Here is a 14,248-nt window from a genome sequence, read left to right on the forward strand (position 1 = left end):
CTGTGACAGAGGCCTAAATTCTTGGCATGGAATAAAGTCTCCACACTTAAGTCCAAATCATTATGTAAGGTACAAGAAAAGAGGAAGGATATGATGGAATTAGGGAAAACATTTTGTAAACCTACCATTGTCTTTAAAGGGTACTTGGGATGAAGATTTTCCAGAACTAGGCAAAGTCATTCCTGTGGTATAAATTAAATTATTAGACATTTTATAAAATGGCCAGAGACTACAGAAGTAAATTTTTTTTTTCCCTGAAAGCTCCACAAAAATCCTAAACACTAAGGCAGTGATATTTTCTTTGATTTACACTGAGAGAAATCTCTTATGACATAGGGTATACTTTTTATTTCTCAATAACAACTAAGCATATTTACTTGTTTTGGGTCATATATTTAAGCTCAAATGTGTTGTTTCTGACAATGACAGTGGGATATAGCAAACATGAAATATTAATAATGAAATGAGTTTCAAAAACACTTGTTCAAATGTTAAAAGAAAATGTAATATTCAATGAGAATGAATAAAATTTTTTTAAAAATCAGAAAATAAATAGTTCTTATATGTTTATTTTATTTATGATCCTACATAGCCTAGGCTAGCCTAACATACTACCTAAGTGCTTGCCCTTCTGCTTCCTCTTTACAAGTGCTGGGAATATATACCACACACGCCCACAGCAGGCTAATCAGGCGTTGTAATGGGACAGCTATGGCTCTCTTGTTAGCACAGGTTTTTCATGGAGAATGAAGCCTTCCAAAGAGGATAATCTTAGAGCTCATGAGATCTCATTTTATGTAAACACACTTGGAATACCATTTCCTAAAATGTGACTCCAATCTCTCTTACTCTAATTTTCAATATAGGTTTATCCTGGGGGATAAAATCTTGCCTTTTATTTGCTTCAGTCTTATCACTGATTCAGTTTCTATCGATGATAGTGTAACCTCTGAAAGATGTGAACACCTCCATTCATAAATATGTATCAACTACAATGTAGTGTTCTCCTATGACTTCATTTATTTCACATACCCTAGTCCAACTACAAAATGAAAAAATAAGTTTTAACATCAGGTAGTTAGGGATAACTCTGGGTTGAAGGAGAGAAATAAGAAGAGTTTGATCATACAATAGGAGCGGAATTCTCTTTTACTCTTCAACTGCTCACATTCTGAACAGTAGTTTAGTTTTCTGGGCTCAAATATCTACTCTTTTTGATGAAGGCTTAACCGGATTTCCCTTTCAAGATGCACAAGGCAAAGCACTATTCAGCGTATGGTGATGCCCAGGTATACCCACAAGCAACATGTGCAGGTACACTTTCATATACACCCCTTTAATGGGGACAGGGTCTTGCTATGTTGGCTTTGAACTCAAATGACCTCAGTCCCCTTCCATGCTGGGATTATAGGAGTACACTACTACCCCAGAGTCATACAATTTCATGACTCAGGAAATTAATTGGCCTGAAGAACAAGTTGGTAAAATCTCAAAAATGAAAAAAAAAAAAAAAAAAAAAAAAAAAAGAAAGAAAGAAAAACAAACTTTTCATAAAGTTATCTAAGGTTTTAGAGGCTATTCCAATTCTTTTAAGCTAAAAGAAACCTAAATTTATTCTTCAAAAAGAAGACACAGCACCATCAGAGCCCGCTCACACAGGCTGGTAGGAAGAAGGCAAAGGAAAGCAATGCCAAGCTTGTACAAGGCCCAGGTACTCTCTAGGGACCAAGAGGAAGCTAAGCAGTACTGTCATGATGCAGTCCCAAGTTCAATCAGGGATTGACTTTTACTTGAGGCATTTTAAGCATTGACTTAGAATTAGAATCCCCAGCAACAGGCTGGTAGTTAACACAGTTCTGTTAACTTCACTAGGCACACGAGCTATGGGAGAAGAAAGTAAAGCTTGGTAGTGCTGACCTACAACATAGGCTTGACCAGGGTCTTCAATGGATGAGTCTGATTCATGTTTCCTCCTTTCAGGGCTTCTATTTAAACTGGCAACAGACTTTGAACTAAAGAGGGAAAAGGAAGGCAGGAGGGGAAGTGTCAATGGAATATGGCAAAAATAATAAAATGTCTAAACAAACACAAATGCATGAAATGGGGAATTTACAAGTATCTACTTTCGGTTAGTCAATCATGTCCTTACTTATTAAGCTTTGTGAGTCCTGCCAATGACTCTGTGTCAGATCTTGCCATCGGGTACATTGGTTTTCCCACCAACTCTGCAAAGGCTGGTGGTAGGGACTCCATGTTAATGACCTGTTTCCGATGAGGATAGAGAGAGGCCTGACTGAGGTCATGATAAGATTTACTCATCCCTCTAGGCTTTTCCTCCCATGAAGCTTTGTCATTCTTCTCTTTTGAACTGTTTTGCAATGGCTGGTAAAGCGACAGCTCTGAGCAGGAGAGCCTCTTCAGAATCTCAGCTTGAACTGACAGGGGTCGGACGGCAAGCTTGTTGAGGGTGCTGCTGGCCAGGCTGCCAGTGCTGATTGCGCGGCCCATATTAAATCCTCTAACAGACTCTGCTTGCAGGTTCAGGCTCCTAAACGAAGCTCTCTCTACAAGGAAATAGGATTGCTTTACACGATGGAAACACTGCAGAACTTTTACGAGAAGAGTCATTTTAATAGGCAAAACACAGCATGCAGGTTTTAATAATCGCAACTGCCAGCATTAGCTGGGAGCTTTCAAAGCTGGCAACTGAGGGTTTTGGAAAGTTGTTAAAGGGTCCTGGCTTGTATACACCACTCAATCTTTTTCCTAAGCATTTCTTGCTTCACCTACTAACTCTCTTTCATCTTGTGATGTTTGTGACTTACACGTGTACACTCCAAATTCGTCATGGCTTTCCACACTGACAATGGAATTTTTTTACCCCCGTAGTTTTTCTGCTGAAATATCAGCAAACTAAGAATGGGGAGAAGGGTTGGTGAGACCATGTCTGAAAAAATCAGCTTTGCAGAGGAGAGCTTTCCCCAGAAGTCCTTGATTATTACTGTATTTTTAAAAAGCTTACTACAGATTGAGAACATGGCATAACACTCCGTGGACACACACACATACAAAAAAAAAAAAAAAAAAAAAAAAAAAACCAGTGAGATGAACACACCACAATTGTATGTTGTATATGTTGTAGCTCAATAATGCCATTATAAACCAAATGCCTTTAGGGCAAATTTTCATGCTACTATTCCCATCTCCACTTTACGAAATAACGAGGTATCAGAGTGAGGGACAGTCAAAGGGGCCCCAGTCTTCTTCCCTTTTTGTGTCTATAAGCATGGGATTGTCTATATATAAATTTTGTTTACTAATAAATGAAGATCAAAAGCCTGCTTCTAGAAGTTAAATTTAGACATACTTTAGGCCAAGCCGTTGGTTATTCTACATCCTCACTGCAGTATTTTGGCATTTGAAGCTATTAGCAAAATCACTGTGTCATATGCATACAATACCTAGGGACAGAGCTTCACATGATTTTGTTGTTTGTGAATTAGGCAATCCATATCACAAATCATTTTCTGGGTCACACTGTAACTGGCAAAATAGGGGTTTACTCTATTTGTAGTAAAGTATGACAAGTATATCAAATAGCTGGAAAACTTCCTTTTAAGAAGAAAATGTTGTGATTACTGACTTAGATTCACTTATCTTCTATTTCTGAGAACATTAATAATATTCATGCATCAGAATGAACCTTGAATTAGCATGCCTCACTATTACCGGAAGCAGAGGTCCTTTTCTATGACAAAAGTGGAAGTCAAGATTTTTGTCTGTACCCAAGAATTCCCAGAATCATCTTCAACTTAATCTACAGGTTTTTTTTTTTTTTTTTTAAACTGCAGTGGATAACATTATTTCTAGTCTCTTTTACTATGACAGGACTCTTTAAGAAGTAAACCATCAATTCAATGACAGCAAACACTTCCACACCCAAAACTGGCAGCAATAAGGGCGATTAGTTCAATAGGTTTTGTGTCCTGGCCTACCACGGAGCCATAGGATACTAGTATAACCATCTGCTGATCTCATTGACCCCACTGCCTTTACCTGGAACACAGTTCAGCAAACATCAACAGTGGAGCTGTAGTCTAACAACAGTGTTATGTTTGCACCTTACACTTACAGCCTTGCTGGCTTCACACACAGCCTGCAGCTGCTCCTTCTAATCTGTGTTTGTACCTGCTCAGTCTCTTCAGCAATCTGTATTTCCTCATGATGTTTACTTTCCCGAAGGTTCTTTTCAAGACAGACTCTATTTACTATGCTATTCCCTTGTACTTACTACTTAATGGTAAGTGCTAAATAAATGCTGTATTTCTTCATTCCATGAAAGCTAGCTATATGTAAACTCTTGCAAGGAGTGAGGAGACCAACACTATACACCACACAGGATTCTTACCATTATCTAATTAGGGGGAGGGACACTTTTACTCTGAACCTATTTCCTTATTAGGAAAACCAGGACTTAATGACTTTTAGGATTCTTTATAGAATTAGCATTCTTAGCTTACCTACATCCTGTGGATTATACTGGTAATTTTCACTTGTTTAGTTTAGGCAGGTAAATAAGTGCATGGCTACTTCTAAACCAATTCGAAGAAGGACATAATTCCTTTCAGAGTTTTATAAAATATGGGAAAGCATATATAGGCAATACCATCTTGGAGTGTTTTCTCTGTGAGTTCAAGGGTATCTTGCTATTTGAAGTCTGGAACTGGAGACAGAAAAGGAGACTCTGAAAATTTGGTTTCTTTCCTAAGGTCACTCACACACAACCTGCTGCTACTGCGTGGTATAAACTACGTGGTACAGAAGCACGAGGCAGAGGGACAGTAGTAGTGTCTGCTAGCCACTATTACTGTGAGTGCTAGCCGTGCCACCACTGTGATTAGTGGTAGGAAGAAGTTGACACAGCAGAGGGGAGGACCGAACCCAGGACCTCATGTGTGCTAGACAGGCACATTCCCATTTAGTTCTAAGTCCTCAACCCTGCCTGCCACACACGCTTACAGTGCTCTACAGGTATGGGTTAGTCTGTACTGTTCAACGCCCTTTTGATATATAGATTACCACTGTGACAATGATTTCACAGATGCGGGGACTAAGACAGAGAGCTTTTGCAGTGTGCCAGAGCACATCAGCAGTTTTTACTGAGAATCGTGCATGACTATAGGTCAGGCATTTCCTTAATGTGAAAATATAAAATCCAAAATGCTCCAAGAGCTGATACTTTGAGTGTGAACAGACATTCCAAGTAGAAACCCAGTGCTTGGCTTTGTTTGACAGGTCTCAGTTGGAACACTGTGAATAGTGTGAAATCACTTGTCCACAAGTGAGGCAAAGAGGAGACATAACAGGTTCTCTTTAGAGTTAGATCCCACCCCTCATTTGCATCTTCTTGTATGTTTGTAGATATTCCAAACTTTTAAAACTTCAAAATTAGAGACATGTCTAGTGAAACACTGGAGAGAGAGGACTATCTTCACATTCTTATCTTCTGAGTCTCCCTACTCTATCATGTATAAAAACATATGCTCTCTCATTGTTCAGTGCTGGTTTGTACTGAACACTGATCCAGGAAGGAATGTTGACACCTTTAATAGGTTTGGTGCATCACTGTGCATTAAAAACATATAAAAGCAAAGCAAAGTATGAAAATAAAAGGTAAAGTGGTAAAAGCCATGGGTACCATATATTAAAAATTATATGGGAGAAAGTTGAGTGAATGCAGGTCCTAGGGCTCCCACTTCCAAAGACTCTGCAGGCTCACATAAGCCCTGAGAACCCATGGCCTCCACTTACACCCCAAGAGTGGAGAAACATCTTAGAGCTGCCATGCCCAGGCCATACTAGAGGAAAAACTTTCTAAGACTTCAGCATGAAAATTCCAGAAGAGAATTTAGACACACGGGGCCACCAGAATATGTCATTGAACTTTCACTCACAACCTCCAGAGTGGTCCACTCAGGTCTTAGGAATTTATCAGAAAGAAGTGACTTCAAACCATTTAAATCTCAACATGTGGTTGTGCAGAAGTGGCTTTCACTACTTCACCTCTGAAGGGCAGATTTCTGTCCAGAGCTTTACTGTTTCTGCAGCTGAAAACCCATTGTCCTGGTTGCTATGGTTACTTTTCAATGTCTCAAGGCAGGGATGATCAAATAAGACTGGTAGGTGGAAAATCTACCATTCAAAGGCTTGACTTCACTGTAGGGGTGCCATTGTCCTTGTCAGTATCTTCTTTCCCACACTAACTTCCAAACTATTTAGCATTTGTCCTTCAAACCTAAGTCAACTACCACCCACCTCTCCAGAGCTCAGAGCTCTGGACCCCACATGATAGAATCTATTAAGATCTAAGGGATGACCCAGCAGTTAGGAGCATTAGCTGTGGCTCCATAAGACCGAGGTTTGATTCCCAGCACAGAGGGTAGTTTAAAACCACTTGTAACTGTAGTTCCAGAGGGAGCCTCTTCTGGCTTCTGTGGGCTCTGTGGTAGACATACACATTCAGGCAAAACACCCATACACATGAAATCAGATAGTTAAGAGAAACTTGTATCTATCATTTCATAGTTGTAAACTAAAGCATGGTTAAGCCTTTTAAATACTTCTGAAGAGTCCATGCTTGTCTGCGGTGCTGCTTTCCAAGGGAACAGAGAGCTGATTTCATTCAGACTTTTAGCAAAGAGAAACCCGGTAACTTTTCATCTTGAACAGCTTCTGAGTTTTTTTTAAAAATCGTGGCAAAAACCATGCCCATCCCCTGGAGTCATGTGACAGTGCCCACTTGTACTCACCAATGTCTTGGGCATCTTGGTTGCTCTGCCGAGCCCTCATCTGCAGCTGGAACTTGTGCTGGGAGGAGCAGAGGTGCAGCAGGTACTGGCATGCCTTTCCGCTGTCCGTCAGGAAGGCATGCTTGATTCCATCTGATGTGTTCTGTAATGTGATTTTCTTTTTCTATAATAGTAATGAGAGGTATCTGTAAGTAGGAAGTTTTCCTGGGACTTTTATAGGACCAAATATTTTGACTTGTAATCAGTAAGTAGAGATAGTTATGTTTTCAACTATTACGTATAAGTGACTTTTAACTGATACCATATATACACATAAATATAAATATAAGAACTATACTCCTATATCCAAACAAATTTGAAAAATAAATTGGTATTAACTGCCGCTTTCAGCAATTGTAGCTTCTATGTACTCCATTCATCAAGGGAAATTTAGAAAGTTACCCAGGGGTTAAGAGCATCTAGAGGACCCAGGCTTTCACAGTCAGTACTTAGGTATAACCCAGTTTAGGGGAGTTGACACCTTTCTCGGGCCTCCACAGGCATAGTGCACAGCAAGTACAGTCAGTCATGTGGGAAGTAACACTCACACATGAAATAAAAGCAAATAAAGTACCCAGGGTTACATAAGACAGTATTCAGGGAAATATATATTTGGACATGCTCCTCTCAGATTGAAATAATTTTTAAAAGTAATAATATTTATAGTTGACTTGATGGGATTGTTTACAAATGTTAATAAAAAAAGATTAGAACTGTGAATTCTACTCCATGAGTAAAGAAGAGTTGAAAGAAATTTCAAAGTTTAACAGCAATGGTAAGAGTTTTAATTCATAAGGAGAGTTTGGGTGGTATAAAGGCCGGGATGATAGATTTGGAAAGTTAAGGAAAATATAGATAGATGGGCAGGGGTGGTATCTCTGTGTTCCCAAGTACATGGTAGGATGGGGCAAGAGGGTCACCTGAGTCTAGGAACTCAAGACTAATCTTGGCAGTGTGATCACATGGCATCTCAGACAAAAAGCCAGGAGGTGAGGAGGAGGATTAAAAAAAAATAGAAAATATGTCAATATAGTGATACCAGATGATATTACTTGAGACACTGAATACTTCAGTATTTGGAGATGGGTATTTTTACCAAATTCAAAAAAAGTAGGGAAAGAATAAATCAGTTTTATTTAGCCACTGTTTTTTGAAAGATATATCTTATGAAAGAGAGTTTCCCAGAAATCGTGGCCTGTGCTAAGGCTTATAAATGGTCCCTGGTGCATCCAACAGAGCCAAGGCACTTACATGCAGTTCAATTGTATTCCACTATTACCTGCTATGCAAATTAGTCTCAATGATCTTTATTTCAAAACACAGAAATAGGCATAGAAAAGCCCAATTTAATAGGAGCTCAAAGTTATAGTGAGTGTTCCCTAAGCCTCTTATGCTCACAAAAGCTGGCCTTATTGATGTATAAATAGATATTTCTTACATAAATTTACATTAAAGATCTTTATAATGAGAAAACAATGTGAAAATACCATAAACAGAGTGCAAAAAGAGAAATAAATTATAATAAATGTGATAAAATAGAGAAATGTTCTTAAATTCTGTGCAGATATTGCTGCTGATATCTCTGGGACAGAACCTAATTTCTCTTTGTTAAAAAGGAAACCCATCAAGTTTTAGAATAAGTTAAAAATATAGTAACATCAAACCAGAATCTTGTCTATAGGCATACCTAGTAACTCTTCAGGTAGTTACGTATTTTTTCCCTAACAAATGTAAGTAACTGTTAAGTAGTTGGCAAAGACACTAAAATGCACATCTGTAAATCTAGTGATCAAGTGTTAATACCAAAGGAAGAATCATCAAAAAAAGCTGCAGGCCTAGCATCACAAAAGCCCACCAGTGGTGAGTCATAGGTCCAGAGCAATTATGGAAAGTGATATTACAGACACTGTGCTGGCTTGAGACAGATTAGAAGAAGGTGTGATTCTGATAGTGGTTTGAAGGGATGGGATATGCACCCAGGGAACTCTGGAGAGAGCAGAGATGGGTAGATGGAACCAGTCACCTAAGTTTCCTTCAAATATTTGCTCTACTTAAGTTTCCACTTGAATAAATTAAATTAAACCCAGGTAATTTCCTGGTTTCAGTGCTTTGGGGAAGATGAGGGTAGGCTGGGCTTTCTTGAAAGGATGAATTATTATCTGATAATCTCAGTGGGCCTCCAGATTTCACAGGAGAGACTAACCACCAGGGCTAGGGCTGACTTGGAGGTGCCTGGGTTGAGCTTTCTTCAGAATCCATCATAACATTCTTATGGGCATTGTTTTGGTGAGAACATATGTCAACCCAAATAGCAGTATCCTCACAGACTATTAGAAAAAAAAAAAAATAAACATACTTTTGTTCATCTCTGAGGCTTGCCAGAGGATGTGTCAGTGTTCAGATATGCTACAGTCAAAATCAGGACATGCTTTTAGAGCTCTTTTTAAACAGGCTATTTTCCTAAAAGTCACTTTTCTAAGGCAGGTGGTGGTGGCAGCACATGCCTTTAATCCCAGCATTTGGGAGGCAAAGGTAGGCAGATCTCTGAGTTCGAGGCCAGCCTGGTCTACAAAATGAGTTTCAGGACATTGAGGATTACATACACAGAGAAACCCTGTCTTCAAAAGCAACCACAACAACAAGAAAACAAAAATTACTTTTCTAATGTCTAGAATCTTTCTAATGTCTAAGAGTAGACATTAAAATCTAAAACTGGAACTAATCTATTAAATTCAGGGGTGCCTGGATGTCTGAGACTAACATAACAGGAGCTATGAGAGGTCCACTCTTGAGCATGACAGGGTTTGTTAGAAGGGCGATCATTATCTTAAAAATATTAGGGATATTTCAGTAAGTTTTCATAGAACAGAAAGTTCAAGTGGGTTGTAATTTAACTCAAGTTAACTTACCATATAACTAGTCAAGAATGCATCCATGCTTTGGAAAAAAAACCAAAAAGACAGAAACAAATAAATTCTCAGTAAAACCACCAATAACTAAAAAGGAAAGCAGGGCTTTAAGTAGTACTAAAGTTTACTAAGGAAAGTCAGTAAATATGTTACAATTAAAATTGATTACACCAGTTAAAATATAATGAAAGCAGTTAAAATGGACGTACTGAAAAGGAAATCTTTTTGGTTTCCCTCCATGGAAAGCGAAGGACCAAGGTGCGCACTCCATTGTGAACTTCAAACACAAGCACACCTTTGGAACAGACTCCAAGCAGTATTCCTGTTTGTGACTTTTTTTCAGGGTGCACCCGGTGGAAATGAACTCCGTATTCTGTCAGCCTCTGGCAGACCTGTTGGAACAAACAGAGTGGTATTTCCATTAGCTGTGGTGTATGGGGAAGAACTGGCTGGGTCCAATGTACTCAGTGTCATAGTCAAGTTTCTCAGCAAGCTGCTACAACATTTGGGATCCACATTCCAAAAGAATATTCCCAATACTGACTTTATGCGGTATGTGAAAACAAACCCAAAATGCATCACAGGCCTAAATATGGGAGCGGAGATCCTCCTCACACTTGAAAAACTTTGTAAGATTGGTCAGGCCAAGAGTACTTAGATGGGACAAGGAAAACATCAAAAGAATCAGCAAGTTTACTACAAAGAAGGAACAAGAAATCGTGGCAGTAACAATTAAAAACTTGGTCATGAGAAGTCAGTGACAAGATATAAGACAAACACAAATTGAGAGACAAGTATATGTAAGGCATGCACCCAACAAATGATCAGTATCTATAATACATAGTGAAAATGTATTTTATTAAGACACAATCAGATGTGAATGAGGTTGAAAAAGGTTTATGTATACACATCAAAAGAGAAATTATATGAATGGAAAATAAAATGGTCAGTAAAATATGTAATTAGGAAAGACAATTAAAATTATGATGCCGGGGCTAGAGAGATGGCTCAGTGGTTAAGATCACATACGGTCTTGCAGAAGACCTGAGTTTGGTTCCCAGCACCCATAAGTGACTCACAACAGTCTTAACACCAGCTCCAGAGGCTCTGACACCTGTCCTTTCCATGGAGACCTGCACTCATGTGAGCGTGCACATACACGCACAAGTGCACACATGAATAATATTTTAAAAAATATAGAGCCATTGTTAAGGATCCTAATGCTGTATCCATCATTTCTCAGCTATCCTAAGGGTTGAGATGAAAAAGGCGGAAAAGAACAGGGGTGGTCATGAGGGGGAACAGGACCTGTGCTGCTTGCAGGGAGGCTCAAATTTAGCTCCTGCAAGCACTGAACACAATGGCTATGGAAAACGGAGTTCCCAAATTGACTTTAAATGTGACTCAAACAAAATGATTCAATTTGGCTTTCTTACTGTCCATCCTACTTTAAGGATGCCTAGAATCAATGAATTAAGACTCTTCTTAGGTGTTTGTAGAGCCGAGGGGCCCAGCTCTCTACACTACGGACCAGCAAACAGAAGGTTTATTCTTCCTGGGCTGCAGCAACATGACAATATTCTTTTGTCAATAGAGAAGTTTATTATATTGAAAGCTTACTTAAGTCCTACCTTTGCTATCATAAATGCACTTTATTTGCAGGCTAATAGGGACCTGATGATGACAACCTATAGGCCACTTTTCTGCATCTTGGCATCTACATGAATTACCATCTAGTACAAGGACTGACTCCCAGCTTAAAAACAATGGTAAACTTGAACTTGCATCTCACATCTACTCAGTCATCAAATTCACTTTCTCTTCTTTATGATATAGCTTTGTTTTTGAGAGTATGGGATAGGATAAAGACATCCTACAATTAATAGCCAAGTAGATACGGGTTCAAGTGAGAGTTTTGTCCCTCACGGTGCTACTCATCATGAAATATAATGTTTTCCTTGAGCCTCATTTTCTCTTTCAAAAATGAGAATTACACTGCTGCAGTTTTAGGCAGGGATCACCCAGAGGCTTCGAAGGGCCAGATATTTATTGCCACCTAACTTTTAGATGCGTCCTCCAACTCTTGCTCATGTTGAACATGTGGCACTGCTTATCACTTGCATGCTTACCTTTAAGAACTCGAGCTCTGTCTCCTTTTCAGAGGCTCCTGCATACGTGTTATGCAACTTGGGTAACTCCTCTTTAATATAGGATAGGTCAAGTTTCTCCATCACTCTGGCAGGCAGATAATGCTCCAGGCGAAAGTAGGACACACCATGGACCTAGGAGGAAGGATGCTGTGGTAAGCCGTTTGTTTCACTTGCCTTTCACGGTGTGAAGCCTCCTCTTCCTGCCGTAAAGTTCTTGCCAGGAGATGGGATGCTTCTACTTCTCTGCAGAATGCATCTCTCTCTCTTCCTCAGGGAAGCACAACAACTAGACTGATGGGCAAGTTTCAGGAGATGTTTGAGGGTCTTTCATCATGACAGTTAAGGGGCAATGCAATGACGAAGGGTTCTGCTAGGGTGGCAGTCTCTTGTCACCTGTTTCCTCTTAGGTCTCTTTCATTTGGGAACATGAAGCATTAAACACAGTTTTTCATACAGTGACCTCTGCCAGGTTCCCAGCCCATCACTGTGTGGATCTGTGTGGAAGGTAGAGTCCTCCAGCCCATGCTTCACCAATACCTCCTCTACATAGTCTCTTTCTTTATTCCCCAGAACACACGAGAAGGAGGGCTTGGAGCTAGATAGCCCTAACCTCTAAGAGAAGACAATTTTAAATAGAAAAATAAACCTCACACTATACGATTGTATAGACACAAAGTATGGGATGGGGAGGGTTTGTGGTGAACTAGGGCACTTTAAGGAACCAAAGGAGTTTAAAAAAAAAAAAAAAACCATCACATAACATGATTTTGCTAAAGGTAAGAAGAAAGATGTCAAAGCTGTGGATGTAACTCAGTGGGAAATGCTTGTTCAGCATGCCCTGGTTTTGATCCCCAAAAACAAAGCAAAGCAAAACAAAACACATGTAGTAAAGACACAAATCTACCAATACAAAATCAGTCTCAGAAGAGAAAACCAATCCCACCTCTGGTTGGTAATCTCCATATTCTGCCTGGAGCGCTAAGGATGCAAGCAGTAGGGATGCATCATCGTCGCAGTGCATCCTCTCCTCCAGAATGTCTTTCCGCAGCTGAAGGTAATATTGATGGCAGGTCAGGTTGTGTCTGTTAAAAACACAGATGCACACAGACACCTTGACTTTTGATGTTGAACCTTGGGATGACTTTGAATATAGGCAGTTTCCAACATTTCAAATTCAGACTGCCATTAAGCTTTTCTAAGGCATTCAAGGAACTGTGTGGTGGACCAGTGCCTTGTCTGTCCATCATCAGAGAAGCTTCTTCTTGAAATAGGTGGAAACTAACATAAAGGCCCACAGATGGACAGTGTGCGGAGAGTGAGAGACTCTGGAGCACTCAGTCCTACATGGGATTTTTTTTTTTTTTTTTTTTTTTTTTTTTTTACATCAAACTCTCCCCTCAGTCTCAGGGTGCAATGTGGAAAGGAGGTATAAAGATTCTAGGGTGCATGACTCCAAGGAAACAGTGTCATACATACACAATAGGGCTGTTGCATGCATGAACTCACAGACACTGGTAGCATGCACAAGGCATGCACAGGTCCAAACCAGACAGGGTTTGAGTGCCAAGAGGGGTGCGTAGACTCAGGCCCCCACCATTAACTAAGGAGCTATCTGCAATTGATATACGCTTGCACAGGAAAAAAATGGCTTTCTCCAATAGAGTATCACTGGGGATTATAATCATATGCTTCAGAGTAGGCACTTGCCCAAAGCAGATGGCCAACAGGAAACCAACTCAATGGCATATTTGTAGATTTTCTGTTTCATTTTTGCTTTGTTTGGGCTTTTTTAAAAAATTGGTCATTTACATATTTTGTTTTCTGTTTTGATATGTGTATGTATTTTGTTTGCATTCTTTTTTTAAAGAGCAAAACAATGTGGAGTTGAGTTGGTGGGATGGATCTGGGATGAGCTAGGGGAGGGAAAAGTATGACTGAAATGTATTGTTTTGTTTGTTTGTTCATTTTTCAATAAAAAACAAGAAAGAAATCATTTAAGGGCAATACTGACATTGCCCTTCATTTGTAGGGAATGGAAGCCAGAAGCCATAATTTGTATTTTCCTAAGCATACACAAACAGGATAAAGGCTAACTTAGGTGCAGTAAGAGATTAAGCATAGACGACAGAGATCTTAGCAGCCACACAGTGTCTTGTTTCCTTATGATGTCAAGAGCTTTTACCTGCCTGCTTAAAAGCAACACAGTACAGCCCGTTGGCCTGCCAGGGCTGCAGTCACCACGCTCATGATTTGGAACCATCTGTGAGTAGTGATGACATGAACACAAGCACTGCAATGCTACCACACCTGATCTGATTACATGACACCATTGAGCAACAAT

At 39.6% G+C, this 14,248-nt stretch overlaps 1 protein-coding gene across 1 annotated transcript in view; it reads right to left on the bottom strand.

The window, feature by feature from the left end:
- Positions 1-14,248, bottom strand: part of Ptpn13 (protein tyrosine phosphatase non-receptor type 13) — a 163,526-nt gene that overhangs the window by 55,528 nt on the left and 93,750 nt on the right. The window contains exons 14-20 of the mRNA XM_051198176.1: positions 12,851-12,989; positions 11,887-12,039; positions 9,967-10,149; positions 6,810-6,972; positions 2,150-2,564; positions 1,918-2,012; positions 126-182 (exon numbers count right to left, since the gene is read on the bottom strand). Coding sequence (XP_051054133.1) covers positions 126-182; positions 1,918-2,012; positions 2,150-2,564; positions 6,810-6,972; positions 9,967-10,149; positions 11,887-12,039; positions 12,851-12,989 — 1,205 coding nt within the window. The remainder of the gene's footprint in view (positions 1-125; positions 183-1,917; positions 2,013-2,149; positions 2,565-6,809; positions 6,973-9,966; positions 10,150-11,886; positions 12,040-12,850; positions 12,990-14,248) is intronic.

The sequence above is a fragment of the Phodopus roborovskii genome, unplaced genomic scaffold (assembly GCF_943737965.1).
Source record: "Phodopus roborovskii unplaced genomic scaffold, PHOROB, whole genome shotgun sequence".
In the NCBI taxonomy this organism is placed as follows: domain Eukaryota; kingdom Metazoa; phylum Chordata; class Mammalia; order Rodentia; family Cricetidae; genus Phodopus; species Phodopus roborovskii.